The sequence below is a fragment of the Aspergillus sclerotioniger genome (genome assembly GCF_003184525.1).
Source record: "Aspergillus sclerotioniger CBS 115572 chromosome Unknown BO94scaffold_9, whole genome shotgun sequence".
Classification (NCBI taxonomy): domain Eukaryota; kingdom Fungi; phylum Ascomycota; class Eurotiomycetes; order Eurotiales; family Aspergillaceae; genus Aspergillus; species Aspergillus sclerotioniger.
The window spans coordinates 672,903-700,026 of record NW_020290999.1 but is presented as its reverse complement, the minus strand read 5'-3'; the positions used below and the strand labels follow the sequence as shown (position 1 = coordinate 700,026).

At 53.2% G+C, this 27,124-nt stretch overlaps 6 protein-coding genes across 6 annotated transcripts; 3 read left to right on the top strand and 3 right to left on the bottom strand.

Moving 5' to 3' along the window:
• Positions 1-894: 894 nt before the first annotated feature.
• On the top strand, positions 895-2,094 carry BO94DRAFT_395878 (carbonic anhydrase). The gene has a single exon (XM_025607358.1). The coding sequence runs from the start codon at positions 1,091-1,093 to the stop codon at positions 1,916-1,918; it is 828 nt and encodes a 275-aa protein (XP_025469241.1). The 5' UTR covers positions 895-1,090; the 3' UTR covers positions 1,919-2,094.
• Positions 2,095-2,882: 788 nt separating this feature from the next.
• On the bottom strand, positions 2,883-4,141 carry rad14 (DNA repair protein RAD14; the record flags this gene model as incomplete). Its single annotated transcript, XM_025615604.1, has 3 exons — positions 2,883-3,310; positions 3,378-3,987; positions 4,052-4,141. 3 exons carry the CDS (start codon positions 4,139-4,141, stop codon positions 2,883-2,885), a joined length of 1,128 nt encoding a protein of 375 aa, XP_025469240.1.
• A 1,019-nt stretch (positions 4,142-5,160) lies between these two features.
• Positions 5,161-11,926, bottom strand: BO94DRAFT_489278 (alpha-1,3-glucan synthase). Its single transcript, XM_025609086.1, has 2 exons — positions 11,662-11,926; positions 5,161-11,600 (listed from the first exon to the last, which is right to left on the bottom strand). The coding sequence occupies exons 1-2, from the start codon at positions 11,808-11,810 to the stop codon at positions 5,624-5,626; spliced, it is 6,126 nt and encodes a 2,041-aa protein (XP_025469239.1). The 5' UTR covers positions 11,811-11,926; the 3' UTR covers positions 5,161-5,623.
• Positions 11,927-16,166: 4,240 nt separating this feature from the next.
• On the top strand, positions 16,167-18,319 carry BO94DRAFT_395778 (alpha-amylase). Its single transcript, XM_025607357.1, has 2 exons — positions 16,167-17,458; positions 17,511-18,319. The coding sequence occupies exons 1-2, from the start codon at positions 16,460-16,462 to the stop codon at positions 18,174-18,176; spliced, it is 1,665 nt and encodes a 554-aa protein (XP_025469238.1). The 5' UTR covers positions 16,167-16,459; the 3' UTR covers positions 18,177-18,319.
• Positions 18,320-18,701: 382 nt separating this feature from the next.
• BO94DRAFT_489270 (alpha-amylase) lies at positions 18,702-21,074 on the top strand. The gene is made up of 8 exons (XM_025609085.1): positions 18,702-18,978; positions 19,042-19,449; positions 19,509-20,104; positions 20,156-20,179; positions 20,226-20,246; positions 20,300-20,519; positions 20,584-20,842; positions 20,936-21,074. Exons 1-8 carry the CDS (start codon positions 18,906-18,908, stop codon positions 20,973-20,975), a joined length of 1,641 nt encoding a protein of 546 aa, XP_025469237.1. The 5' UTR covers positions 18,702-18,905; the 3' UTR covers positions 20,976-21,074.
• A 907-nt stretch (positions 21,075-21,981) lies between these two features.
• On the bottom strand, positions 21,982-23,313 carry BO94DRAFT_489266 (GPI anchored serine-threonine rich family protein). Its single transcript, XM_025609084.1, has 4 exons — positions 22,986-23,313; positions 22,708-22,921; positions 22,442-22,632; positions 21,982-22,312 (listed from the first exon to the last, which is right to left on the bottom strand). Exons 1-4 carry the CDS (start codon positions 23,035-23,037, stop codon positions 22,161-22,163), a joined length of 609 nt encoding a protein of 202 aa, XP_025469236.1. The 5' UTR covers positions 23,038-23,313; the 3' UTR covers positions 21,982-22,160.
• Between the last annotated feature and the right edge of the window lie 3,811 nt (positions 23,314-27,124).

Here is a 27,124-nt window from a genome sequence, read left to right as displayed (position 1 = left end):
ACCCGGTACACCGTAGTGTAGTACTACTACTCGGTTAGTAGTCTGTACAGTCATTGTAAATAACCCCATTGGCTATGGCATTGCCACCGGGCAAAGTTTTCGCCATGCGGAACGAGCGGTGCTGCGTACCAGGCAACACGAGGGACAACGTCCAAGTCACATTCTCTGACGCTCCCAAGGAGCTGCGTCGGAGGGCAAACTGGATCCTACGGGCCTGAAGAATGGTTGGGGCGTGCATGGCAAAAAGAGGCAAACGCGTGGGGCACGTGACAGCGGTGGTTGCCGAGCGTCTCAACTCTCAACAAGGGGGGGCTGGGCCACCGGGTGAACGGGCCCCCTGTCATCCTGCACACGGCTTACCGGATGCATCCCCATCCTGATCAGGCGACCTCTCTAGGTAACATCTAGCATCTACGACAGTCTTGGATACCGAATTGCCTATCTAGGGGCGGATGCAATGTAGAATCATGACCGACAGCACCTTCAGGGTCTCCGGTGAATCCATCACGTGGGGGGGGTGTTTGTACTGTTTGCAGGGCCGGGGTGGGATTGCCGACAACAAATTCCCCCAGGTTTGCCGGCGGGGGGAAAGAAAGGGAGACACAGAGCCCTCGTCAGCACATAGGACAGAGATAGAATCCCCAGATCCCACAGCCAGTTCGAACAATCCCATCCCCGAATACCCTCAGTATCAGTGATCATGGCGACCGTCACTAGCATAGGTACGTGAGCACTTCCTCAACGGCCGCACCCTTCTTGGCGTTCCTGGATAGAATCGCAAAGCGGCGGCGGCCCACAGATTTTACCTTTCCACCCTCAACCCTCTGCCATCGTGAACCACATCCCATCTCTGCCTCACTGCCTCACTGCCTCACTGCCCTGTATTCCCTGCGATATCTTCTCTCAAGTCTTCACTGGCTTTGCACTGGGAGACGGATCGTGATTGTTGCACCTCAGCCCGTGATTTCCGGTTCCCTTTGTGTCAGGGGCACATTGACTCATCTTCCGCGTGGTTGCATTTTCCGTTCTTCCACCTGGGCAAACTTTTCCCCTCTCCTGTTTTCCTTTCCCACCACCCCTTCACACCACCATGGACTCCACAAGGCTTTTCCTGCGACTGCGGAATTTGTACCCCAAGTCGGGGATGCAGCACGGTCTTCGGGCCAGCGCTCCTCTTCCTTCCATCCGTCTCTCCCCTGACCACCCAGGGACAAGCCCATCTCGACAAACCGCCCGCTTTTCGACCACCAGGCCAACGGCATGTGCTAATCTTGCCTCTCACTCTTCAGACCGATTTACCTCTGCTCTGCATCAGAACAAGGACTGGGCAGCGCAGATTGCCAAGGAGGATCCTTCCCTGTTCCCGACGCTCGCGAACGGTCAGCATCCTGAGATCCTCTGGATTGGCTGCTCCGACTCGCGATGCCCCGAGACCACTCTTCTTGGCCTCAAGCCGGGTGACGTGTTCGTCCACCGCAACATCGCCAACATCATCCACGCGGGCGATCTCAGCTCCTCTGCTGTCATCGAGTATGCCGTCCGCCACCTGCGCGTCAAGCACGTAGTCCTCTCGGGCCATACCAGCTGCGGAGGCGTTGCCGCCGCTTTGGGCAACAAGCAGCTGGGTATCTTGGATCCCTGGCTGCTACCTCTGCGTCAGATCCGGTCGCAAAACCTGGCTCTGCTGAATTCGCTGTCGCCCGAGGCGGCCAACCTTAAGCTGGTGGAGTTGAACGTCCTAGAGGGCGTCAAGCTGTTGAAGGAGAAGAATGTGGTGTTGGAGGCGATACATGAGCGGGGGCTTCAGATCCACGGGTTGATTTATGACGTTGCGAGCGGTGTGCTTCGGGAGTTGGACACCAACGAGTCGGAGGAGGCCATCAAGGCACGTCTCACCTCGTTCAAGACCGACACCTAGGGGGTAGTTGTGTGTGTCTCTGTGTGTGTGGTTTTTGTTGTCGTTTAGTTTCCGATTTCAGCGAACAGCGAATGTTGATGTGTTTTGTGCTTCGGTCCTGTCTGCCAACCCTTATCTTTTCAGTAACGAACTGGCTTAATGAGCAGCATCCTCTTAACCTCAACCCTCCAAGAACAATCAGTAATGCTACCCATGATCCCACATTGATCCATAATCAAACCGAACGAAGTAAACCCTCCGAAGTATGCTCAAAAAACAAGAACAAGACAGAAAAACAGAGGGACCGAGAACAAGCGGGGGGAGAGAGAAAGAGAGTAAGAGTAAAGAGGAGAAGAGAGAGTATGAATGAACCATGACGGTCTTTCTCTGGGGGGAGAGGGAGAGAGAGGGGGGTCTCCGCAACCACCACCTCTCAGTTCCTGCCGTGCTGGGAAATCAGTGTGGATCCCGGGTGGGCTGGATGCGGTATAGTCCCGGCCGAAGCGGGATTGTTTCGGTCGGAGAGGACTTTCCTTTCTTTCTTACTTTCATTCTTTGAGATCTTTCCTGGTTGGGGGGATTATTTATTTTATTTTATTTTATTTTTGGGTTTGGAAGTATGCGAGAAATATGAGAATCGTGTTTAGCTGCGCAGGTAATCGAGAGGTAGATAATACTAGTTTCTGTGGTGCTGGGCAGTGTAGGTAGGTAGGTAGGTAGGTAGATGGGAAGACTGAAACAGGTGAAATGCTGGGTCTGCGCCCCGTGCCTCAGGCTTAGAGGATCAGGCTCAGGCTCAGGCTCAGGCTCAGGCATTCGCGGCTTTGCGTACCGTACCCGCTTTCTTACCTTGGCGGCGAACCGTCTTCATCTGTCTATCTATATGTGCCTTGGGCGGCTATCGAACTCTGCATACTACTAGTATGGAGTTGGCACATCAGCTACGAAATGAAGGTCAACAAACAACAAGAAATAGGTGTAATGCCTAAAACTCCAATTCCTCCACTTCCATCCCGCAATCCACGCACTTCTTCACCCCGATCCCCGTCTTCGGGTCTTCAATCGATCTCCCCCACTGATGTACATGCCTCCCACCACCACCACCACCAACCCCCAGATCATCCCCGAAATTCCCTCCAGCAGGTCCTTGGCGATTCCGCCGGTACGCATCAACCCTTGTACGTTTCTTCAGATCCTCTAGTTTACCTTTGAACTTGGCCTCCCGACGACGCTTCTTCTCAATCTCGCGTCGCTCAAACTCGGCATCCAACGCCTCAGCCGACCCCCATTTCTTCTCGGAAAAGGCATATTCCTCCACCTGATACCGCAGATACAACATCATATTATTCCAGGTCGATTTATGCGGGTTCGGACGTTCTAGATGCGGGAGGAGTTCCTCATCCTGAAGTTCGGCTGCGCGCGTGTCAGCAATGCTCAATCTCAGTGGCAAATATCCCACCCAAGTCAAGTCAAAACTCACGATTAGTCAAAAGATAATCCTCCCTCGCCTCGGTCTTCGTAAGAAGACTATATTTCTCGGGAAACTTATCCTTGCACGCATGACATATACAACACCGGAGCGACTCCTCCCACTTCCAATCAATCTCAAGGGTACCACACTCACGACACTTCTTCTGCTGGGCTCGATCATCCAACACACTAAGCCCGGGTTCAAACGGCCCCGTACGGTCCCGATGAAGTGTCTTCAAGAGCTGCTGTCGTTCCCATTCCTTCTGTGTCATATGGGGTGGTTTCTGCTCTTTGCCATCCCTCACATGCAGGGCCTTGTTATTCCGATCGTCTTCCTCCGTCAGGAACCCTCCCTTCGTATCGGTGATTTTGGAGAAGTCGTACTCGACGAATTTCGTAAAATTGCGCGCCGGTCGGATGGAATCGAGCGGGCGAGTGGCTGTTGATGTAGCGGTCGCATCGCGAACGGTCGTGGGGGTGTCGGAGGCAGTCATGGAGGAGTAGGTTCGTTTGACGCCTGTGGTAGATTGAGATGGTCCATTCCCAATGCTTCCTGCAGCCCGGGCTTGTTCTGCTATACGTTGCTCTCGGATGGCTTTGGCCTTCATGCGGTTGAGTTCCTAGAGCAGATAGATCCAAGGTTAGTGCCAGACTGGGACATCTCAGGCCATTCTTTGGACGTACAATTCTCCGCAACTGCTCCGGGGTCAGGGGAGCACGAGGGGCGCTGGCCCCGGTCTGGGGCGGTGGGGTGGACTGTCGGTCTGTCGCCATACTTGTAGTGACATGAGAGGCGTAAGCAAAAGACCGAAGAGCCCAGAGGCGTGCTCAGCACCTGGAGATCTACGCAGTAGGCAGTAGAGACTAGTGTTATCGGCCGGGGATGATCGGCGCCACTTATCGCCTCCGGCAGGGAAGCACGTGACAGGTCTCACGCGTCACCGAGTATCTCTTCCTTAGCCGCCATAGTATGCTCGCCTACTTTCCCATGCGCGATGCTACGACTACGAAAATGACCGACAGCCCAGCTGATATCTGACACCAACTAACCCTTCGGTCAAAAGCACATGTGTTCTACCAGATCAACCTATCAGTGGTTGATCCCCAATCTACCAACCGATTCGCATAAGGTTCCAATTTAATCGCCAACAACAGCACGTACGATATCAGTGTGATGATCCAAGTCATTCATTCAGATGACGCTAATATATATACATAGGATTACATTATGACAGACAGTGATTATATCCAGAGAGGAAGTAAATGTTCATGCACAGCGGTGTCATAACACCGCATCGTAAATGCGTTCAGGGTTTGGAAAGCTGCTCTTTCCGGAAGAAGAGGATGAAGCCAGCACTAAACAGACGTTAGACACGATTCCACAAGACATCAAGGAGGAAGAGTCACTTACCACACCAGCAGCTGACAGATCAGGGCGGCCCAGAACCATCCATTTGCGACGGAACTCCCGCCAAAGGTAGGGTCCGGGGACACCGGCCCAGGCCCAATGTTGTTGGGGGCAAAGGCACGGGCGCAAATGGTGGCGATGGAACCAAGCACCTGAGAACAGATCAGGGTGAAGAGCATGTGCATTCGAGTGAGGGTCTGCAGCAGGATGATACCGAATCCGAGACCCTGAATCGAATCCAACACACCCAGCCAAAGCCAGAGACTACGCGATGCCAGGGCACCGCCGACATAGCCTCCAGAGACCCAGGGAAGGAAATAGCCGATGCCGGAGACACCCCACCAGATCTGCGCCCAGCGAGGTGCCCCGAGACCGCATGCAAATACAGGGAGGAACCAACTGTGGGCCTTGAAATAGCGGCTGACGATGAACAAGAAACCGGCCCACACGAATCCGTAGAAGACAATGCAAAGGATGACAATCTGCCAGTCCTTGGCGTGGTTGGAAGTCCAAAGGACTGGATAAACGGACAACGGTTAGTTCGGTCTGATATGCTGGGGCGTAGATGCCAGAACCCGGCAGAGTGAAAACTTACAGCTCCAGTTGCGGCCGTACGGCGCGCTGAGGAAGAAATTCTGAAGGATGACGGCCACAAAGTTCCACAGGACGATCTTGCGGCGGAACACGGACTTGTAAAAGGACGCAACCTTGCCAGGGGTTTGACGGTAATAGTTGGGAAGTCCAAAGAGCAAGAGCAATCCGACGGCACAAAGGAAGACAGCAATCGGGTAACAGATGGCACTAGAGGAGTCTCAGTAAAATCAGACGACGAAGCGCTATCGGGTTACTCACGTCATCTTCCAGGAGTTGGCGATGTTGTTCGTCGAGGTCAACAGGCCCTCGCTGGACGCTTTGGTCAGCGTCGAACCCCAGTACCACAGCGCAATGATATAAGCCGATTGGATGCCCTGAATGAGGCAGGCCCGGAAGATCCAGGTTTCCACCGGGGCACCGCCCTCGTCACCGAAGTTCAAGGCGAAGAAGATGGACCCGCTGGACGAAGCAGCAGCGTAGAAGCCACTGCCAACGTTCTGGATCCAGCCCCGATTGAACGAGTTGCTATCCCAATGGGCAGAACCGATGAGGATAAAAGCGATGGCATAGAGGAACCAGGGAGCCGAGAGGCACACCACCGATTTGCAGTACCGGAACACCAGCCACCAGAGGATGGACGTGATGAGGTAGGTGGTGGCAATTCCATACAGTTTCTCGGCGGTCTCACCAACCTCGCCCGTCAGCAAGGTGATTTGGTACGAGTTGGCAGCAATGATCTGGCCCAGGGCGAGGAACAACGAGTAGACCGGCCAGTCGCCGACACGAAGTTGCATCCATTTCTTCAGGCCCGTTGGGGGAACATAATCCTTACCCAGGAGGAACTCGTCGTCTTCCGTGTCGCGGGACTCACTATTATCGTCCCCACTCACGTGGGAGCCGGCGTCATCGTAGTACGAGCCAACGGGGGATGCGCCATGCTTGTCACGGAAGATGGACGAGGCCGGGGACTTGAGGCGACCGAGTCTCGCATCACGGAACTTGTCGAACCATTCCTTTTCACTCTTGATCAGGTATTCTTCAATGCACAGCTGCGACTCGGAATTCGCTCCGTTCAGGCCCACCAGCCTCTTGTCGAAAGCCTTGTAGTACTCGCCGGTCGAATCGGTAAAGAAGGGGTCCACCTTCTGCAGCTTGAAGTCCGTCTTTGTACCAACCACGGAATCCAGGGAGAGGACCGAGGCGCTACTGAGACGGTTGCCCGCCTCGAGCAGCCGGGGAGGAGGAAGAAGACTCTGGGAGGGCGTGGGAACGGGACCCGGGCTGACGGGGGGCTGGTTGAATCGGGGATGCATCGAGTCTTGACTATACCGGTTGGCACCGGGAGGACTCGTCGGCATTCCCAGCTCATTTTGCTGAACAGCCTGCAGGCGGCGGCCTTCCTCGACCTGAGCGGCGGTCAGAGTATACTCATCGTCGGGATGCTCGGGGATGTCATCGTCCCGATCTTCTTCAACATCGGTCATCACGGCGGCGTCCTCGTGTTCCGGGATGCTGTCGCGTTGCCGGCCACGACGGCCACGGCGGTCTTGATGACCGGGACCCGAGCGAACACCAAGGGACAGTTGCCGGTGCAGGCCCGACTTGGGCTTTTCCGTGCCACTGGGGCTGACGTCTCGGCTGTAGTTGGTCTTGGGGTCGGCAACGTATTCACTCAAGCGGTTCAGGTTCGAATAGCTGCTGTCTCGAGAATGCGCCATCGGAGTCTGGATTCCGGGCGGCATCAGCGGGCTTGCGGGCTGGCTCATGATGCCACCGGGCGTCGTGGTTCCCGACGGGGTGAAGGGGCGACCGTGAGACTTGACCAATTCCTTGTTGTGCACCTGGATGGCCGTGGTTTGCAAGATTTCCAAATCTTCGACCCACTGAGCGACGGGGAAACGTTGCTTGGCCGACCGGGCTCGCATCATGGCGCGGGTTTCCGTTTTCGAACTCAGCGCCGCATCAATCGCCAGCTTGAACTGGACGAGCAGATGGGAGGTGGCGGTGGATTCGACATTGTACCACCAACCGGGCATCTGACCTAGACCACCGACCCGGGCACCGATACCCAGGGCTCCTTTACGACCGAACTCGACAGCAACCAAACCAAAGGGCTCGTCACGAGAGGGGATCAGTGCGAATTCCGCGCCGGAGAAGATGTAGGGAGGCAGTGCCGTGAACTCAGGCCTGGAAAACACCCGTCCAGGATAGACCTTCATCATGTGGTCCAGCTTGAGAGCCGCGAATTTACCGTAGAGATCGATGACGGGACCAACGCAAATGACCTGGACATTGGGGCGCGATTCGAGGACCGCAGGCATGACATCGGCAATCAGATCCACACCCTTCTGCATCGACCAACGACCAACAAAGACCAGTAGGTCGGCGTCGGGATTCTGTTCGAGGCCGGCCCATTCCTGGGCCTGCCGCTTGAGCTCCCCACGGCCCGCTTCGTAATCCTGATCCACATTCACATCGTTACTCATGGCGGCGGCCTGTTCCTTACTCCATTCACCCACATCCGAGGGATCCGGGTTGGGCAGGTTACCGACCTTGCGGAGACCCCAGAAAATGGGGTAACGCGCGTAGGACCGCTTGCCGTACTTCTTAGACACACCCACAGCACCGAAACCTTGCTGGTGAACCCGAAGGTAACTTGCACCCGCGTGGAGCAGGTTGAAAACCTCTCCGAACTGCACATAATGCCGAACGTGTTCGATATCCAGATTGAATACGGAGCAAACTTCCTCCTTTTCCTTTTGCGTACGCATCGGCCAGAGACCTTGGAATTCGGCGTTATGCAGGGAAAGACAAGCCGGGACGGTGTCGGGAAGGAGATACAATGGGGCCAGGGAACCGTGATAATCGTTGATATGGTAGAGGTCGATGGGGAATCGCTTGCATGCTTCCGCAATACACTGATTCCAGGCGGAATAGTAAATGGCACTGTTGAGGTCATCCATGCGAGCGGGGTAGGGTTCCGACTTGGACTGCTGACGGAACACGGGCGCATCGAGCAGGACGTAGGTGATGTTGCCCAAGATATGGTACTGAACCTGAACCTCATAAGAGTTTCCTAGAATGGTCACATTCATGGGCTCGGCCGGTTTGTCCACGGGGTAATCGATGCCTCCAACGCAGGGGACGACCCAGATCAGGTCTTGATGACCCAAAGTCTTACCCATGAGTTGCGCCATGACACCAAGACCACCAATTTTGATCTTGATGGCCCAATCCTCAATGTCGTATTCCATGGTGGCGATCAGAACCATGCGTCGCTTGCCGCTCGCAGCACCGCCGATGGCAGTGGTAGCCTGCAGGAAGCCGGACTTGTTCGCCAGGCGCATCAGCGGGTTGGAGTTTTCCTCATCGCCCTTGCGGGATCGCTTAAACTTGCGACGTAAAGCCAACGGGATCATCTGGTGTTTCTCGCTCACTCCGACCTGATTGAATTTGACCTTGTAGAAAGACTTCATGAACACCCACACGCCGAGACAGCCCGTGACGACCGGTACGATCCAGAAAAGGACAAACATGGCAATCTGGGTGTTCTGATGGCCGACCGGGAAGAGCTGGAATCGCATGGTACCATCATCGATGAAGACGTTCCAAGAGATGTAGGGCGAGGGCGGATGCTCCGTGATGTTGATCAGCGTTGCGGACAGAGAGGAGGGCGGCATGCGGTCAAGAACCGAATCGTTATCGGCGTCACCCAGCACCCAGCTTTGATCGGGCTTTCCGTTGGGATTCATGCCCCAGATGTTCAGCTGGGCTTGGGCCGGCCATTCAGCGGTAAAGTGATATTTCCAGATGCCGTCCACGCTGTCCTGGCGGACCACATTATCGAGGCCGGCGTCATATCCGTACTGGTTGAAGGGTCCGTTGAAGAAGACATGGGGGAACCGGCGCGGGACCTTCCCATTCCAATTCGAATCGCCCTCCTGGACGTAATCACTGCTGCCAGTCCAGCGGTTCCAGTACTCCACGCGGACGTGGTTTCCCTTCCACTCTTGTTTCTTGGTTCCCGACCATGGGAGCACCTCGATGGTGTCATTGCCACCCTGGTAGGGCATCCAGTTCGAAAATGTGGTGCCCCAATTAGTCGAATACCGATATTTGTCAGCACCGGCCGCGTGGTGTTGGATGAACAGAGTGCCGTTGGGTTCCTCGTGAAGCAGACTGGTGGAGTAGTTGGCGCTGGTAAAGATCATGGGGTTATCAATCTGACCAATCCGGAAGAGGAGATGGTCGACGGCATTGGTAGACGCGTTCCCACTGGCGGTGCTGACGTTGCTCACAGTGATGCGATGGACGCCGTTGTAAACTCCCGTCAGATTCGCCGTCCACATCCACACACTGGGGATCTGTCCCGTGTACGTGGTGTTGGTGGCGGAGATTGTCTTGCAGCTAACCGTGTTCGAATCCAAGGAGGGGGCCTTCCCGATCTCAGTCGACGAGTTGATGGTGATGGACTTGGTCACGGACTCGCACTCCATTTCTTCGGAGAAATAGAGTTCAATGTTCACGTCTTCATCCGCGTTGGGGGCCACCGTCGACCGGAGAGGGTAGTCATGGCCCGGAGTGAATTTGGTGAGCATCGGGCCAGCCTTGGCGAAGCGAGTCTTGGGCACGTAGGCACGGAACTCATAGGCTTCCATGGTCATGTTGGCCAAACAGCCATTGTACTCAGTGGATCCATTCAGGCCGAGCTTGACGGGACTGTCGATCAGCTGGTGCTCGTCATACGGGTGAAACAAGTTCTTGACCCAGGTGCCCGTGGGAAATGCAGAAATGAGCGCGGTGTCATTATCCGAACAATCAAACTTATAGTCGATCGTGCGGTTGGTGTTGTGGTAGACCAACCAGACCGGCTGGTTCTTTGCATCCGAGCCCAGATCCTGCACATCTGCATTGACGTCGCGGAGGATGGACCACAGGCCGGTCTCCGTCGCAGTACCGTTGGAACCGGTGTAGTACACATCTTCCGTCATGTTGGAGAGTTTTTGAATCGAGTAGCCATCATTGAGAACCGGGAACTGCTCACGCATTTGATACATGTGTTTGATGATGTTGCGCACCGGATGCGACGGGTCGCGGTGATCGTAGGCAACCGTGGGGTCATGGCATCCATTCCGGCCGGCGTCGATGGGCCAGTTGTAGTATTGCGACGATTCCAACGAAAAGCAGCCATGATCCCTCCATGCCGTGGCGGGCGACATCGCCTGTCGGCCGTAGATATAATTCGCGGCCGTAGCATCGAGGACGTAAAAGGCCTGTTCTTCACCCCAGAGGAGGAGGGGTACACCGGGGAGCAGGAGCGTGGTGATATACTGGCCCAGCAACTGTCTCTCGACACCCTTCTCCACCGTAGGCCAACGGAACACATCCTGGTTGGTAGCCCCATACATGTGGCGGGGGTCAAACTTGCCCGTGTTGGCATTGACCAGATCGTTCGACTGCAGCATGAGGTTCCAGGCATCCACCCAGTCGACCGGCACATCGTAACCAGCAGCCAAATTACCGTCCATGCCCAGGAAACGGGTCAGGGCACGGTAGATGGAGTAGTGAAAGGCCGCGCCGTCAATTGCCTCATGTCCGGCCTCGCGCAGGAAATATTGAGCATCCGAGGTGTTGGTGAGTTTCATGGCCGCCTCGGCCGTGTCCGGATACTGGTTAGGCTGCCGGCCCCGACCCAGATAGATGGAGCCGAAGGTGTTACCACCCGTGATTTCGCCGGCGATGAAGAAGTTCTCTTTTCCCACGGCCCGGGCACACTCGCGATATGCGCTGGACATGTCTCCGAGAGCGTCCACGGTCGCCTGGGTGGCCTTATCGTACCGGAAGCCGTCAATATCGAGCGACTGGATGATGATACAAGAGTGACGAATCAACCGCTCCCGCACCGAGGGGTTCCATTCGCGCAGACGATCCTGCACGGAAGCGAATTTGGCCAACTGACGTTGCCAATCCGGGAACACACCGAAGGCCTCGATATCACCATATTGATCGAAGTCGCTGTCATAGCACCCAACGAGTTCCTCGGTGACAGACGCTTGGACCGGGTAGCCGTTTTCAAACCAGAAGGTGGGATAGTCACATGTGTCGTTGTACGTGTTGCCAATTTCGAAATCAACATAGTGGCGGTCAGTCTTCCATTCCACCTTATGTTCCTTGACCGAAAACGGGGTGGTGGTGTTCAGATAACCCTCGAAACCGATCAAGTCACCCATCCTGCGGTGGACCGTTAGCACAGGTGCGGGGGGAGCCGGGGAGGGGGCTGCTCAAGACTTACGTTGCGATGGTGTTGTCGAGAATGACATACATGCCGCGCTTGTGGATTTCAGTGATGGCATCGCGCCAGGTTTGCAGATCACCATAGTGTTGGTCCAGCAAGGTCGTATCCAGCGCCGAATAACCGTCGAAACCCCACGGCTGGTTCATTAATACCGTTCCTGCGAGATACAGGGCCTATCCATCGTCAGCAGTGATTCCAGCCGCGTGCACGCACGAGACCGACAGACCTTGATTCCCATGCCCTGCAAATAGTCCAATGTATCCACCAAGCCGGCGACATCGCCACCATGGCGCATCTGGTTGGAGGAAATATCGTGCTCGAACAAGGTTCCGTTGATGTTGTCATTGGTCGGGTCACCGTTGACGAAGCGGTCGAGGAAGAGAGTATAGACGGGGAAGCGCCAGTTTTCCGGGGAGGGGAAGTAGTCCCCTGTGTGGTTCGGCCATGTTCCCGAGTATTCGGCGGGGTTGGTAGCTGCCTGGTTCTGATTGAAGTTGTAGTCGACGAGAGCTTCGTCGTAGGGCCAGGCCGTTGCAGTGGTTGCGAACCAGGCGAGCAGCGTGCCGGAGAAAGCCCACTTCATGCTGGGTGGGAAGGTCGGGTCGACCCTGGAGAACCACCGGCCGGCAAACCAGGAAGAAGACACCCCGTATCAATGGCAAGAATAATAATAGTAATAATAATATAGAATAAAGAACAAAAAAATTAAAATCTTGCCGTCAGACCAGGGTTGGTTGTGTTGTCGGTCACTCGGTTGGGATCGACCGAGGTATGGACTGATAACGAGTGATAGGTAGAGATCAGATAACGAGAGGCACAGAACCGTGTTCAAACGAGAGTGAAATCTATAGGGCCAAACACAACGACAAAAACAGGGAAGGACGCATGAGGGGAGAGGGAGAGGGAGGGAGGGAGGGGATGGAGAGAGAGGGAAAGTGAGAAAGATGATACGAGGAAGAGAGAAAGAGAGAGAGAGAGAGAGAGAGAGAGAGGAAGAGAGTCAGCGGGACAAAGAAAGGACAAAATTGAAAAAGCTAATCAAATCAACTAGCAAAGCAGCTGAGGCTCAGCATGCGACAGGACAGCAGCGATAGAGTGGATCAATCGGGGGAAGGAGAGACGAGACGTCTCTGCTAATAATAACCCGGTGCTGACTAGAGGGAAGAGGGAGGAGGAGGGAGGAGGGAGGAAGGGCCACCGGCCAGCTCACTTAAACTCTTAGTCCTTAGTAGATACTTGGTAAGTATCGAGTAGTAAATAGATAGGTAGTAGTCGGTCGTGCTGGGTATACTACTACTGGAATAACTGGAGATACATCCCCCCCTTTGATGAGATATAAGAAGTTAGTAGCCACACCGGTGTCTTCTAGGCTCATCCACCGTCCGGATTTGTGGGGGGAGGTTCCTTTTTGGTGAGATCCAAGTTAAGAAGGCTGAGTCTCCCTTTCTCCCCAGAATCCGATGATGATGGTGGCCAAACGGACAGCTCGAATGAGCGAAGGCAAAAAGCGAGCGAGCGTTGCCCAACCATGAATGGCGACTTGGAGAGCTGCTCGTATATCCGGGAACCGTTAAGTTTCCTCTCGGACCGGGTGGAGCCCAACCTACCTAGGGGCTGGAGGGATGTCTTGATTTCCACCCACTTGATACCGCCGCGCCCCTCCCCTGTTCGGTCCCTTTCTTTCCCTTTCAGCCAATCCCCCGTCGGCATCCGTTGCGTCCCTGGACAACTCCATGATTCCATCAGGAGTACAGTAGTATTGTTGAGGAGGGAATAAAACTTGGAAATATTGATTGAAACTTGAAAGGGGGGGATGCTACGCCGCAGGAAATACGGAACCGCCCCTCTCTCTTTGGGAGGGTCGTATTCCCCGTTTCCACGCCTGTAACCTAAAAACCCGATCAATACATCATACATGATACTGACTTCTCTGTTACTAGGTACTTGATACCGGATACCACCAGTGGCTGGTAGCCAATCTCGGTAACGAAAAGTTTATTGGCCCTCCCAAGACCCTTAGTGCATGATATGTCTTACTGGCATTTGTACCGGAAGATACGGCGCATGCAGATTCTGTGAATTCTGATAAGGACGGGCCCTCCCGATTGGTCCGAGTGGGGGGCCGAGGCCCAGGCTACTTCCTGACTAAGGATCATAGTAACCGTCATGTATAGTGTCGTATACGCCATACCGCAGTCATACCACACATCGGGACTTGACACCGCAGGGCAGGGGGTGCTTCAGCCTTGATGCATGCCGCAGGTCAGTGGACAGGTGGTGGGTGGTTGGTTTGGAGATCCATTGGGGCAGATTGCGATTTATTCCCTGGTCAGCCCAACTCAAGTTGCACAGTTGCAAATTCCACGATTCCAGAACGCTGTCATTGACCGAGTGGGGGTCCCTGCACCCCGGCCCAGACCCGATCGGGTCTACGCTGGGCTATTTTGGCACTCCGGGAAGGGTCCGGTCGGCTTCACAGTTCACACACTTCAGTCGGTCGGGGTTTGCCCCTCGCAGCAAACCTTGCCACTTACTTGTAAATCGGCCGGAGTGTGACGACGGAATTCCCAGCTGCAGGAGTCTGCCTCGTCTCACCTCTCTCATTTCTGATGATGGTCATTTTACATTTTACATTTCACATTTCATCAATCATATGGATTTCTCACCACCGGGTGGGATCAATCACGCCGCCCCAACCCTGCTTGCTGGCCATCGGGGCCCAAGCCTGGGTCGTGTGTCAGAGCTGGCGGGCGTTTGTGCCAATCCGCGCCCGTTAACACCAGGCGGAAGTGGGTCGCCAGCAAAGGATTACGGGATCGCAGCCTATTTGGGGGCGGTGGGGTTCTTAGGACCCTTGGCGGTGGCACTAGACCCTGAAGGGTCTGATCGGATAAAAGAAGGCCCAGCGGGTGCCAATAGGGCCATGCATGTCTTACCTCTCCCATCCCTCGCCGTCCAATTATCACCATTAAATTGATTTTCACCCAGGGCAAATTCTACGATGAGCGGACTGCTCCAAAGTCCAAAGTCCCCTACTTCTGCTCGCCCACCCCACTTAGGGGTATTATTATTATTCCCGTACGATACCTCCGAAACTTGCAGGACGGGTGTTTCCCAATTTCAGGCCAAGTCCGCTGCCAAGACCACCGGGCTGTGTGTGTGTGTATTATTAGCTCAGCAGAAAATTAAATGATTGCATGTTGGCCCAGGGCACATTCCAGGGCACCAACTAATCATAATCATTATAATAATAATAATAATAATAACCATCCAGTGGGGGACCTGTCTCGCATGTTCATATGAATGTTACTATTGTCATGATGAACATGATCATATACTAGTCAGTACCAGTGCCTCCCGGGAGACGCCACCAGTCAGTCCTTCTTATCATCTCGATCCAACACCGATAACAGGCAATTTTCTCTCTGCCAAGGCCCGCCATCCCGTTGGTTCCTGGTCGATAGATAGGAGATAGTCGAGAGATAGTCCGGGCAAAGCTGAGGCCAAGCTTTGCCCTCCTCGTTCCCTCTTGGTCTGTTGGTCGACCATGCGATCAGCGCCCTAAATCTGAGCAGTACCACTGTACCTGACTGTCTCACTCTCACATTATTATCTAATAACTAATAGTTCAGGGGATCCCCCATGGATTCTTTACAATTGCGGTCCCGGAGAGGGTCTCGGGTTTTTCTATTGGAAGACCCATTCTAACCAACGTCCTAGTGTTCTCTAGTACTGAGTAGTAGGGCCGAAAGACCCTAAGGTAGGAACATGTCTCACCACTCTCCCATTGGGCCCATCGGAATGCCCGGTTCTTTCCTCTTGCCGCTCTTTGTTCCTGGTGGCAGTCTTAGCGTCAGCTTTGGGGGGGGTTATGGCCGCATGACACCATGGCATGGAGGAGCCATTTTCCTCGACAACGGGTCGTGCTAAGGCCGATGTGACATCTGCAGGGGGAGCCAGAGAGCTCGGGACCAATGAGCCAATGAGGGGCAAAAGTTGGCAAACATTAAGCCGAGAAAATGCATCGAGGAACGTGATGGGATGGTTCCCCTCAGGTACGGGGAGAAGTGATCGATGGTTCACGGGGATTTGCGCGGGACCGACCTTGGCTGGGGGGGTTCCGGAAAATCGGACCGTGGCCTCGAGGGAGGACAAGAATGATAATGATTGTGCTTCCACATGGCACAGAGGCACCGAGGAGACATGCATCAATTAGCAGCCTTGCTCTTCCGACTTTAATTTGCCCGGTAGGTAGATAGTGCTCACTAAGGCTGTTAATTCAAGACATGGGTGATTGATGGCCGCATCTATCGCGGGACCCGGAGTTAGGGCTCTCCTTACTGCCTCGTTTGCTCCACCGGCATCGAAGGCAGCCGATCGTGCTGTTGTTCTGCTGTTCTGCTGTTCTGCTGTTGTTCCCCAGAACTCATTCTCCTTTCTTTCCCCTCTCTTCCCTTCGCCCATCCTTTCCTATCTATCTATCTACCCCTTCTCTTCGCCCATGTGCCATTCACTGACTTGACCTGTCCTCACTTTCGGGCTTTTTCTTGCCATCCGTCCTTCCTTTGGTTTAACCATCGCCATTCCTTTGCCATTCTTGTCATTCCTTCACCTCTGGTCGAACCCGCATCATTCCTTTTGCGCGGACGGCATTCGATTCTCCCCCCGGCAATCCACCCACTACTTCCTAGTAGTACATATCTTCCGCTTATCGCATCCAAGGCTTCGCTCGGGTGGTCGCTAATTCCCCAAGTACATTCATTCCTTTTCAACCCGGGTGCGCATCATTGTAACCATGGGTTCAATATCGTCCCTGAGGACGCTCGTGATGGCTGGCTTGCTGGGCACGTCGCTGGCCGCCACCACCGAGCAATGGAAGTCGCGCACCATCTATCAGACCATGACCGATCGGTTCGCGCGCACCGATGGATCGACCACGTCCCCCTGCAACACCACCGAGGGAGTGTATTGCGGCGGTACGTGGAAAGGCACCATCGACAAACTCGATTACATCCAGGGCATGGGCTTTGATGCCATCATGATCTCCCCCGTCATTGAAAACCTCGAGGGCCGCGTGTCATACGGTGAGGCCTACCACGGCTATTGGCCCTTGGATTTGTACTCGCTGAACTCGCACTTTGGAACGCATCAGGATCTGCTGGATCTGAGCAAGGCCCTGCATGACCGCGGCATGTATCTCATGATGGATACCGTCCTCAACAACATGGCCTACATGACCAATGGCTCGGACCCAGCCACCCATATTGACTATTCAGCCCTCACCCCCTTCAACAGCTCATCGTACTACCACCCCTACTGTAAGATCACGGACTGGAATAACTACACCAACGCTCAGCTGTGCCAGACCGGAGACAACATTGTGGCGCTGCCCGATCTCTACACCGAGCATAGCGAAGTCCAGGAGATGCTCGAGAACTGGGCCAAGGAAATCATGTCCACCTACTCGATCGATGGCCTTCGGATCGACGCGGCCAAGCACGTGACCCCCAGCTTTCTGAAGAATTTCGGGGACGCCGTGAACACGTTCATGACCGGTGAGGTGATGCAGCAGGAAGTTTCCACGATCTGCGAGTACCAGAACAACTACATCGGCAGTCTTCCGAACTATCCGATCTATTATGCGCTCCTGAATGCGTTTACTCTGGGTAATACCACTGCCTTGGCCACGCAGGTTCAGGCGATGAAGAGCGCGTGCAGCGATGTGACGGCCCTGGCGTCGTTCTCGGAAAACCACGATGTTGCGCGATTTGCCAGCATGACCAAGGACATGGCGGTAGGAGCCGCCCCTTGCTTGACCCTCCGACCCCTCGCTAACCCTTCCCCAGCTTGCTAAGAATGTGCTCACGTTCACCCTGTTGTTTGACGGGGTTCCCATCGTCTACCAAGGCCAAGAGCACCATCTTGATGGCGGCTACTCGCCCGTCAACCGCGAGGCCATTTGGCTTACCGAATACAAGACGGACGCCGAGCTCTACAAGCTGATCTCCAAGCTGAACGCCATCCGGAAGCACGCCGCCCGACTGGACCCTCAGTATGTGAACATGCAAACGTACACCGTGTTCGAGGGGGGCAGTGAGCTGGGCTTCCGCAAAGGCGTCGATGGCCGGCAGGTGATCATGCTGTTGTCCACGCAGGGCACGGAGGGCGGCCCGTACAACCTGTCGATGCCAGTGAGTTTCACGGGCGGCACGGTGGCGACGGAGGTTCTCAACTGCGTGAACTACACGGTCAATGAACTGAGTGAGCTCGTTGTCCCGATGGACAAGGGAGAGCCCAGGGTGTTCTTCCCGGCGGAGCTCATGCCCGGCAGTGGGCTGTGTGGCTTCCCTGTCTCGAACGTCTCCTATGCGACACTGAAGACGAAGGCTGCCAGCACGAAGGCGGCGGCGGCAGCGTCGCTTGGAGTCAAGACGATGGGAAACATTGCCTACAGCGCCTTGTTCTCTCTGGGCCTGTCGGTGGTGGCCAGCGTGGTGGTGGGAGTGTTGTAAATTCCCTAGTGGGAGGTATAATCGTGATTATGCTTGTTCTGTTGTATATTCTTCCGTACTCTGTCCGTCTTACTTCTCTGTACGATACCCTTTTCTCCTTTTTCCAAGCCTGCGTGACCATGGTGGTTGCGCTGCGGCAACTGAGCCTGACTCTATTTTGGTAGGGTTGGGGCCGGACCCGCATCAAATATATATATAGTGCTTAAACATGATGAAAGTTAAATAAATCAATAGCATAGTACATACTACTACTACTAGTGGATGTCTCATTTCATGGTAGTAGTATTACTGTGTAGACATATGTACACTGTACACTGTGCAGGAGATTCCACTTCTTTTCCTTTTTAATAATGTTTTCTGGATTTTTGCCTTTCCCGCCGCCTGTTTGCCTCCGACGTTAGAATGATCTGCTCCGGAGGGAAAGTCGGCAGGGCTCCGAGCCTAAGGCCAGGCTAAAACAAAACAAAAAAAAAAAAAGGTCGCCTTGGGGGGCGAGGCCCACTCTTTCTTCCGAACGCCTCCTGAGGCTCCGGCTGATGGATGGAGCTGAGCTGCAACTGCTGTCATCCACCCTGGGCTTCCCTATTCTTAGAGTTGATATTCCATCATCGCTGCTTGGCACTGTCGCCCTGCCAGCCCCTCCTCTCCCAGTTGAAAGCTTCTGCACGACCCCCGAGCCCTCCAATCAGACATCTCTGACCGGGTAGCTTTCACTCGTCACCATTCACCATGTTCTCCTTTTTCTCCTGCACGCGTTCCCGACGAAGCAAGGGACAGCAGGTAGATTGGAAGCAAATCGAGGGTCAGCTTGCCCCGAGCTCCCCACCTTCCCCCGGATTCTAACGGAAATGGTATATATCAACAGACGCCGCAAATGGCCTCGAGACGCGACCTTCCTGGAACGCGCCCGACAATACCCTGCTCATGCAGGCGTTTGAATGGCACGTTCCCGACGACAAATACCATTGGCGTCGGATCCAGCACGCCCTGCCGGGGCTAAAGGCCATTGGGGTCGACAATCTCTGGATTCCGCCCGGTTGTAAAGCCATGAACCCGTCTGGGAACGGCTATGATATCTATGACTTGTATGACCTCGGCGAGTTTGATCAAAAGGGCTCGCGGACTACCAAATGGGGTACGCGTCAGGAGCTGGAAGAGCTCGCTGCCGAAGCACAGGCGCTGGGCATCGGACTGTACTGGGATGCAGTGCTCAATCATAAGGCCGGCGCGGATTATCCGGAGCTGTTTGAGGCGGTTAAAGTAGATCCTATACGTATGGTTTTTGTCCTCTTTCTCCTAGGTATTGTTGATTGAGTTTGTCTCTCTGCACAGGACGAGATATCGAGATTGGTAAACCGGTCGATGTGAATGGCTGGGTTGGGTTCAATTTCGATGGTCGAGGTGACCTGTACAGTCCGATGAAATACCACTGGCAGCATTTCAGTGGTGTGGATTGGGATGACACGAGCAAGGAGAACGCTATCTACAAGATCTGTGGTCCTAACAAGGACTGGGCGCAGGATGTTGGTAAGGACAATGGGAACTACGACTATCTGATGTTTGCAGACCTGGACTACTCGAACCCTGAGGTGCGGGAGGATGTCTTGCGATGGGGAACGTGGCTCCGGTCTGTGTTGCCACTGAAGGGGATGAGACTGGATGCAGCCAAGCATTTCTCGACGGGCTTCCAGAAGGAGTTTATCGACCACATGCGCGAGACAGCTGAGGGCAAGTTCTTCGTGATTGGTGAGTATTGGTCGTCGGATGTACGGATTCTGATGAAGTACCTCGAGGAGATGGAGTATCGAGTGTCGGCCGTGGATGTGCCTTTGGTGGAGAAGTTCTCGCGCATGTCCAAGGCCAGAGGAGCCGACCTTCGTCAGGTGTTCAAGGGGACGTTGGTGCAGAGCAAGCCGGATAATGCGTTGGTAAGTCTAGATGCCTCAAGCGATGTACCGAGGCTGACATTGACAATGCAGACATTCGTTGCGAATCATGACACCGTGAGTGCCTCCATGTCTTCAGTCAGCACATACTAACACCAACAAGCAAGCCGGTCAAATGCTCGAAGTAAGCCCCAGTCCATCTAACACATAACCAACCAAGCTCAGCCACAATTGCAGAACGTAGTCGAACCCTACTTCAAACCCCTGGCATACGCCCTGATCCTTCTGCGTCAAGGTGGACACCCCTGTGTCTTCTACGGCGATCTGTACGGCATCAACCATGGCGAGAAACCCATGACGCCGGCGTGTTCGGGCAAACTCCCGATCCTGATGCAAGCGCGCAAACTATATGCCTACGGCGAACAACAAGACTACTTTGACCAGCCCAACTGCGTGGGTAAGTTTCATGCCGCCCCTTCTTTCTTTCACTCAACATAATTCCTAATCCATAAATGATGTAGGATTCATCCGCTACGGCAACGCTCTCCACCCCTCCGGCCTCGCCTGCGTGCTGAGCAACGGAGGACCGGCGCAAAAGCGCATGTACGTCGGACCGAAACACGCCCGAGAAGAGTGGACGGATCTACTCGGCGACGATCCAGCCGCTGTCACGGTCACCATCGACGAAGCGGGTTACGGGGTGTTCCCGGTTCAGGGTGGGAAGGTGAGTGTTTGGGTGAATCGCGCGGCACCTGGCCGAGACTGTCTCGAACTGCCGTTGTAAGTCACCCCCACTTTTTTCAAGCTGAAGCTTCTACTCTCCTTCGATATTATTCCATTCCATAGAGGGTTAAACTAACAGAGATTGAATAGTGACGTCAACATTTACTCTACTACCACTACTACCTACTAGATAGGTACTATCCAAGTATGTACCTAGATCCAAGACATATACCATATACCATGTACTATAGCTATTAGCCCAAACTCAATAAATTAAATTAAATCCACCATCCACCCCCTCAAATAACATTACTCCAAGACATAAACACAGACACGAAAACAATACTCTTACCCATTCAAGAAAATCCTCCCAAATAAACCCCCCCAAGATTAAGACCCCGTAAATCCCGCCCGGATCGAGCAATCCCGATTACTACTTCTTACTAAGTACTATGGTACTACTAACTAACTACTAGTAGTAGGTAAGTAAGTCAGTCCCTGGCTGGGTGGAGGCGGCACCACCCGACAATAATCTCCTGTAGTGGTTGGTGGTGGGTAGGTAGGTAATTTTGCAAAACTTGGTAATGGGGTTACATCGCTTCTCCTTACCTACCCTCCCTTCTGGTTCTGGTTTACATGTGCTACCAACAAGTAGATAGCTACTAGCTACCTAAGTAGTCAAGTAGATAGATAGTAGTAGCTGGCTGCTGGACAGGGTCTTCCCCCCAACGAACCAGAAAATCCTTCCTTGGACTTTCATTCTTTGGTTGGTTGGTTGGTTGAATCTTACTAATACTAATCGTAGGGAGAATCTAGGGAATCCCTTACATCATCTTTCAATCTCACGGAGATAATGAGGGTTCTTACTTCTTAAGTAGCTAGTAATATGCCATCTATTATTCAAGGGCATAAACGTCTGACTATATTCATAGTAGTGGTATACTACTGTATCACTGTAAATAGTAGGGCAGGGCGTGTAAATACCGACCCACTCACCAGACATATAGGTTCTGTACTGTGTATGTATGTATGTATGTAGATCATCGCCACGGGCGGCGGCAGCGCATCGTTCGGTTCGCCAAGAATCAAATCTGTCCCTGTTCCGATAAGGCTATTGTGGGAACTTACCAAGGTAGGTCACTTTTATTATTATTATGATATGTATGGGATGCTCAGTATAAGGGATGAATGTATGTGATGCGATATCATTAAGGTACTATATAGATAGGTAAGGTATGTGGATAAGCTAGCTATAATACACACAAGCGCGACCACAGAATAGTATTGTTGTTATTGTTGTTATTGTTGAAGGGGAATCAATTTCAGTAGACTATAAGTCTTCGGTTGCAATTCGGACCGCTCCTCATGTCGGTATTTACAAGTTAATGGCCAACAGACCCATCAACAAGCCGGCAGCAGCGGAGATAGGAGCGGAGAGAGAGGCAGCAGCGCCGGTAGACTGAGGGGCGGTGGTGGAGGTGCCGTTGGCGGAGGAGCTGGCGGTGGCGGAAGCACGAGCAGAGGACCCTGTGGTCGAGAGCGTGTTAGTGCCCGTGGGAGTAGATGTCGAGGATTCGGTGGTGATCTCCGTGGAGGAAGAGGTGGTGGCGGAGCCAGTGGAGGAGGAGGAAGAAGAAGAAGAAGAGGCAGTAGTACCAGTAGTAGAGATAGTGGTGGCGGTGGTGGTGCCGGTGGAGGAGGAAGAGGAAGAAGTGGAAGCGCTGGTGGTGGAAGCGCTAGCAGTCGAGGAAGAAGAGCTGGATCCCTCGACGTTGAATTGCTGGGATTGCGCAAGGATACCGCTGTTCTGGGTGGAATCGGAAAGAAGGTTGATCTGGTAACCCTTGCTGTAGATAGGGTTAGTTATCTATGTAGTAGTAGATACTATCTGCGATAGGGTGCAGGCATGGGAAAAGGTTTACCCGTCGCTAATGCCCGACAGACCGGTCACGGTGTAGGATCCCTTGGAGGTGTCCACGTCGGAAGCAATCTTCTGCTCAACACTGGGGTAGACGGCGTTGTTGACCAGGTAGAGATCGAAGGTAGAGGGATCGGTCGAGACAGAACTCCACTTCACAGTGAAAGAGTCGGACAGGTCGACATCCTCACCCTTGGTGGGGGAAGTCACCTCGAGGGCTGCCAGACGTTAGTGACCTAGTTCGATCGGATCAGATAACACGGGTTGGAAGGGGAGACAAACCGCCAACGAAAGCAGCCAGAGGCAGGAGAGACACGGCATAGGTGAAACGCATGATGGCAGATGATTTGCAAAAGCGAGGGAATAATACTAGCGATTGAGCGGGATGGGGAAAAAGAGTGATGGTTGGAAATGAAGGACTAGAGGGAGACCCCGGAGGAAGCGCGGGTTAAATAGTAGGTTGGCAGGGTTGATGTCTCACAATGGGTGGCCAGGTTCTATCCGAGATAACCACGATTCCTACGGCTTACTGACTGGTGACTACTGACTAGGTACAGCACGATAGCCGCCGCAAAGAAAATTCTGGGGTTTGACCGTGTACCACCACCACTACCGGGGCAGTTACTATAATTGTCCGACTACGTGGATTCCATCACTATATATAGCCTGAGTCAAGAACCAGGGAACCAGACATGCGCACTGCTGAGTGCTGAGGATGGTGAGGTTTCTAATGACAGGAGAAGATGGCCCTCATCCACGCCGGGATTGGGCCAGTTTCAGCCGGAAGGACTCCGGTCGAAGCCCGTCGTCCAATGAGTGGCGGAGTGACAGCGCATGAGACCCTCGCTATCGGACTTGGGTTGGGCTGATAATTTGGACTAGTTTCTAGTTCTCACTCTTTAGCTCGTTTTCTTTCTTACGAGCAGTCGAGCACCGCCACTAGTGTCATCTTGGCAGGGCAAAAAAGCCTGCGGGCAATAAAGAACCCGACCGGTGCAAAATGATTGGGGCCAGCAGCCCAAACTCAAACTTTTACGCAGCGTTTTCATTATCGAATCTATCTATCCCTCGAAAGGTCGCACATTATGGTCAGTGAGGTCATACTAGAGATCATATATCGTTCTCTGTGCACATCGGTGGGAGTTATTGTATCATCCCCCGCCGATGACTCCTCAGGCCACCGTCGGTTAGATGCAAGGGGCCCAAACTCTGCTTCGGCTCGGAGATGCTGACTGGCTCTCCGTCGCCGGCTCGTATTACCAAACTGCATTTCCCTATGCTGTCTGCACAATGTCAATTCCGGTGTTCCGAACCTACACAGTACAACCCTGGCACTGCAGGAACCGGTAATTTGTCCCCTCTTTCTGACCGTTTCTTGTACTCTGTATTACGGGATACAACAGACTGCACCACTCTGCACAAACCCGCCCTATTCAGAATATTGATAGACTGATAGAGGGGCACCCTCCATCAATTAAGTATTGCTATGTCGTCGCATCTGCTCAGGCGATGGCTTTGTTAAATTGGCTGCCCATGAAATGACAGGTCACATCGCTTTCAATAAGTCGTGGTGGCAAGACGCAGTGTTCTGTATCTGTATCTTCCCCGTGCTTTATTACCCATTAAGGCTGTACCCATCTTGGGGAAATTCCTGCGATCTATCTACACATGCATCTGAAAATGATTGTACCTGCAGTAACTTCTGTAATCTTAGCCCAAAAATAGCCTAGGTTTGGGTGTAGGTTTGTAGCTAGCCTGTAGCTAGCCTGTAGCTTGACGCAAAATGGCGACACTCAGAGGCAGGAGAGAAGGATCACCCAGCCCCATCCAATGACATTTTGGACCTTGCAGTTGCAGTTGGGGGTAACTTGCAGGATCTGTAACAAGGCTAGTCTGTAATGGATATCGGGCTGTACCTGGGGTCATGCGCCCTCGACAGATGGGTGATGGTGAATGGCAAATACAAAGTGTTTGATAACAAACACACCACGTTACTCCATACAGCATCTGTGAATAAGGCTGCAGTATTTGATTTTGAATACGGAGCGTTTCTGGTTCCGGAGGGTGTCGTGACTATTGTGATATCAATCGTGGTTGTTGTGATCAATATATCCTGTCGATATTTATTCGCTTACCGGGGGTATAGTGGTGCCTCTCGGCAGCGTTGCGTAGTTGCTCAAAGTTGGGTTTCAATATTTGGTAAATATCATAAGCCCTCTGGCTTAACTCCGAACACTCTTTGCATACTGATTAATGTGAGGGCAGGATTAGTTTGGCCTCATAAGAGAGGGTTTCTCGCTTTCCCGCCCTGGGGCTGTCCTAGAGCAGGCCAGCCACGACCAAATCTCTGCAATACTGGCTTCCACAGGAAATTTGATTAACAGTGTCATCGATGCTAAAAGCTAGCGATCCGCTCAGGACAGCAGAGCCCAGCCCTCGCCGTTGAGATGCATCGCAGGGAGCACTCTGCAGCCTAGTCTGACTGCAACTTTAATTATCAGATCGACTACACTGTCTCCTGACTAATAGGAAAACGAGTGACTATTTTGGTCCATCGCCTGCCGATACCTCTTCTTAATGGTAGGGTTTAGCATACAATTATGCTTGGTGCGGTGCTACATGCAGTTTGCATAGTACGAGGGTATACCCCTACAAGATATAAACCTGCCTACTGTCAAAGTGGATTTCGCATGTGCATCCTAATTTCACCTTCATACGGTGTCATCAGTATAGCCTGGCAATGTGTGGTTCGATGGAAAACCACGTGTTTCCCGGTATCCAGTAAATTCTATCTGATGTAAGACTACACGTCCTCTCTATGGCTCTTCGACGCGTCTCTGCGCAGCTGCAGGAAATTCGGATCGAACGCTATGGTCGACATGAACAGTGAAAAGCCTCGCAGCTTCGACCTTAACAAGGTATTTGATCAAGCATTGGTAACGCTAGAATATCGCTGGCATGAAGTTTTTAGTTAGTGCTTTCCCCTTGCAGGCCCCGGTTAATAGACCACGCACTGATCTCCAACCAGGGATATAGGCACTTACAGGCAGCATTCTTCGTCATTTCTGAGCCGCATTATGATCCTGACGAAGGTGTTCGGGACCTGAAATTGTCAACAAACAGATCCCTGGGATTTTAGTGGGTTCAATTGCAGCAACAAGGCTGCTCAATCTGGCATATTGAGGGCATGCAGCGATCCGAGAGATAAGGAGATTAAAATCGCGCTTGCAGGAAGCAGTGTGATAATCTGCATGCCTCATGTGTTATATATCCCAGTGGTTAAGTGCGTGAGTAATACTAACGATGTCCAACTAATGCTTGCTACCAACCTGATGGGTTCCGCCTGAGTTGAATATGCCTTTGACGAGTCAACGGGTATTCATGATCCTTAGCATCCATGCGTGAGCATGGATCAAAGACTATGCTTTATTCACGATGATTATGCAGAACATATCTGGTGTCAGGGAAGGGAAAAAAGACAAACATCCAAACAAACATGTAAACAATGCTGTAGTCAATCACCTGACCCCTTTCCTTTTCCCTCCTTTGACTTGATTCATCACATAATCCGTCTTGCGATGAACACTTATCACGACACCGGACCTTCTCACTAATTATAGATCACAAAGGGAAAAGACTACACACGAGGATAGTCGGACAGGGTTGATAGCACCGACAAGTCAAATGAGACGAGTCTATACCCATCCGCCACATATGCCTGTGTGGAAAGACAGCTGAAAACATCTCTCCCCACGTCACCTCGACGGGTGCTATCCATGGAAAGATCGCTCCACTGAGCTAGCGGTGCGAGCCGTCCGCACTGGGGATCCATTGATACCTGCTTCGTGACTTGATGTAATACGGGCTGGTCGTTGAGGATGATTGCATAAAGACCTGGGATTCCTCTCTCAGGTGGCGATCGGTCGGAGGAGACGGGCGCGGTCGGCCAGGTCGGTATGTACGATCTCGGTAGGGAGAATCAGGGCAGGAGAGAGAGCCGAGACGGTCTCAGCAGAGTGCATATCTCTCTCCTCCAAAACGATGAATATAATGCTGGTTAGAATGAAGGGTTGGATGCATGCACTGCGCAGAATTGACAGTCCCGAGGGCATCTGATGTCTAATGCTTACACTTACGAGCTGGGACTTCGTACATACTATGAGTCCCACGGTGGAGGACTAGTGGAGAGGCGAGGAATGTAGTCTGCAAGTCCCCCGATCAGGTCTACAGAGTACGGAGAACAACAAGATGTGTGTACAGCCATCCTCAAAGGAGAAGAGAAAAGAGCAAAATTGATGCGGAAATCAAGAAGAGTGGTCGTTTTCGGAGGAGACTTCACGTGTGGCTGCCCGAATCCGATGGCGGCCAACCAGATGGGCCAACATTCCTCATTCCTCCTCGCCAAACCTGGCTGGTGGATG

Coding starts and splice junctions, on each gene's coding strand:
- BO94DRAFT_395878 (XM_025607358.1), top strand. CDS start 1,091: ATGGACTCCACAAGGCTTTTCCTGCGACTGCGGAATTTGTACCCCAAG.
- BO94DRAFT_489278 (XM_025609086.1), bottom strand. CDS start 11,810: ATGAACCAGCCGTGGGGTTTCGACGGTTATTCGGCGCTGGATACGACC. Junction 11,601..11,661: donor CTCGACAACACCATCGCAAC/GTAAGTCTTGAG, acceptor GGTCCACCGCAG/GATGGGTGACTTGATCGGTT.
- BO94DRAFT_395778 (XM_025607357.1), top strand. CDS start 16,460: ATGGGTTCAATATCGTCCCTGAGGACGCTCGTGATGGCTGGCTTGCTG. Junction 17,459..17,510: donor GCATGACCAAGGACATGGCG/GTAGGAGCCGCC, acceptor ACCCTTCCCCAG/CTTGCTAAGAATGTGCTCAC.
- BO94DRAFT_489270 (XM_025609085.1), top strand. CDS start 18,906: ATGTTCTCCTTTTTCTCCTGCACGCGTTCCCGACGAAGCAAGGGACAG. Junction 18,979..19,041: donor AGATTGGAAGCAAATCGAGG/GTCAGCTTGCCC, acceptor ATATATCAACAG/ACGCCGCAAATGGCCTCGAG. Junction 20,843..20,935: donor GACTGTCTCGAACTGCCGTT/GTAAGTCACCCC, acceptor GAGATTGAATAG/TGACGTCAACATTTACTCTA.
- BO94DRAFT_489266 (XM_025609084.1), bottom strand. CDS start 23,037: ATGCGTTTCACCTATGCCGTGTCTCTCCTGCCTCTGGCTGCTTTCGTT. Junction 22,633..22,707: donor CTGTCGGGCATTAGCGACGG/GTAAACCTTTTC, acceptor CCCTATCTACAG/CAAGGGTTACCAGATCAACC. Junction 22,313..22,441: donor CACCACTATCTCTACTACTG/GTACTACTGCCT, acceptor TCTCGACCACAG/GGTCCTCTGCTCGTGCTTCC.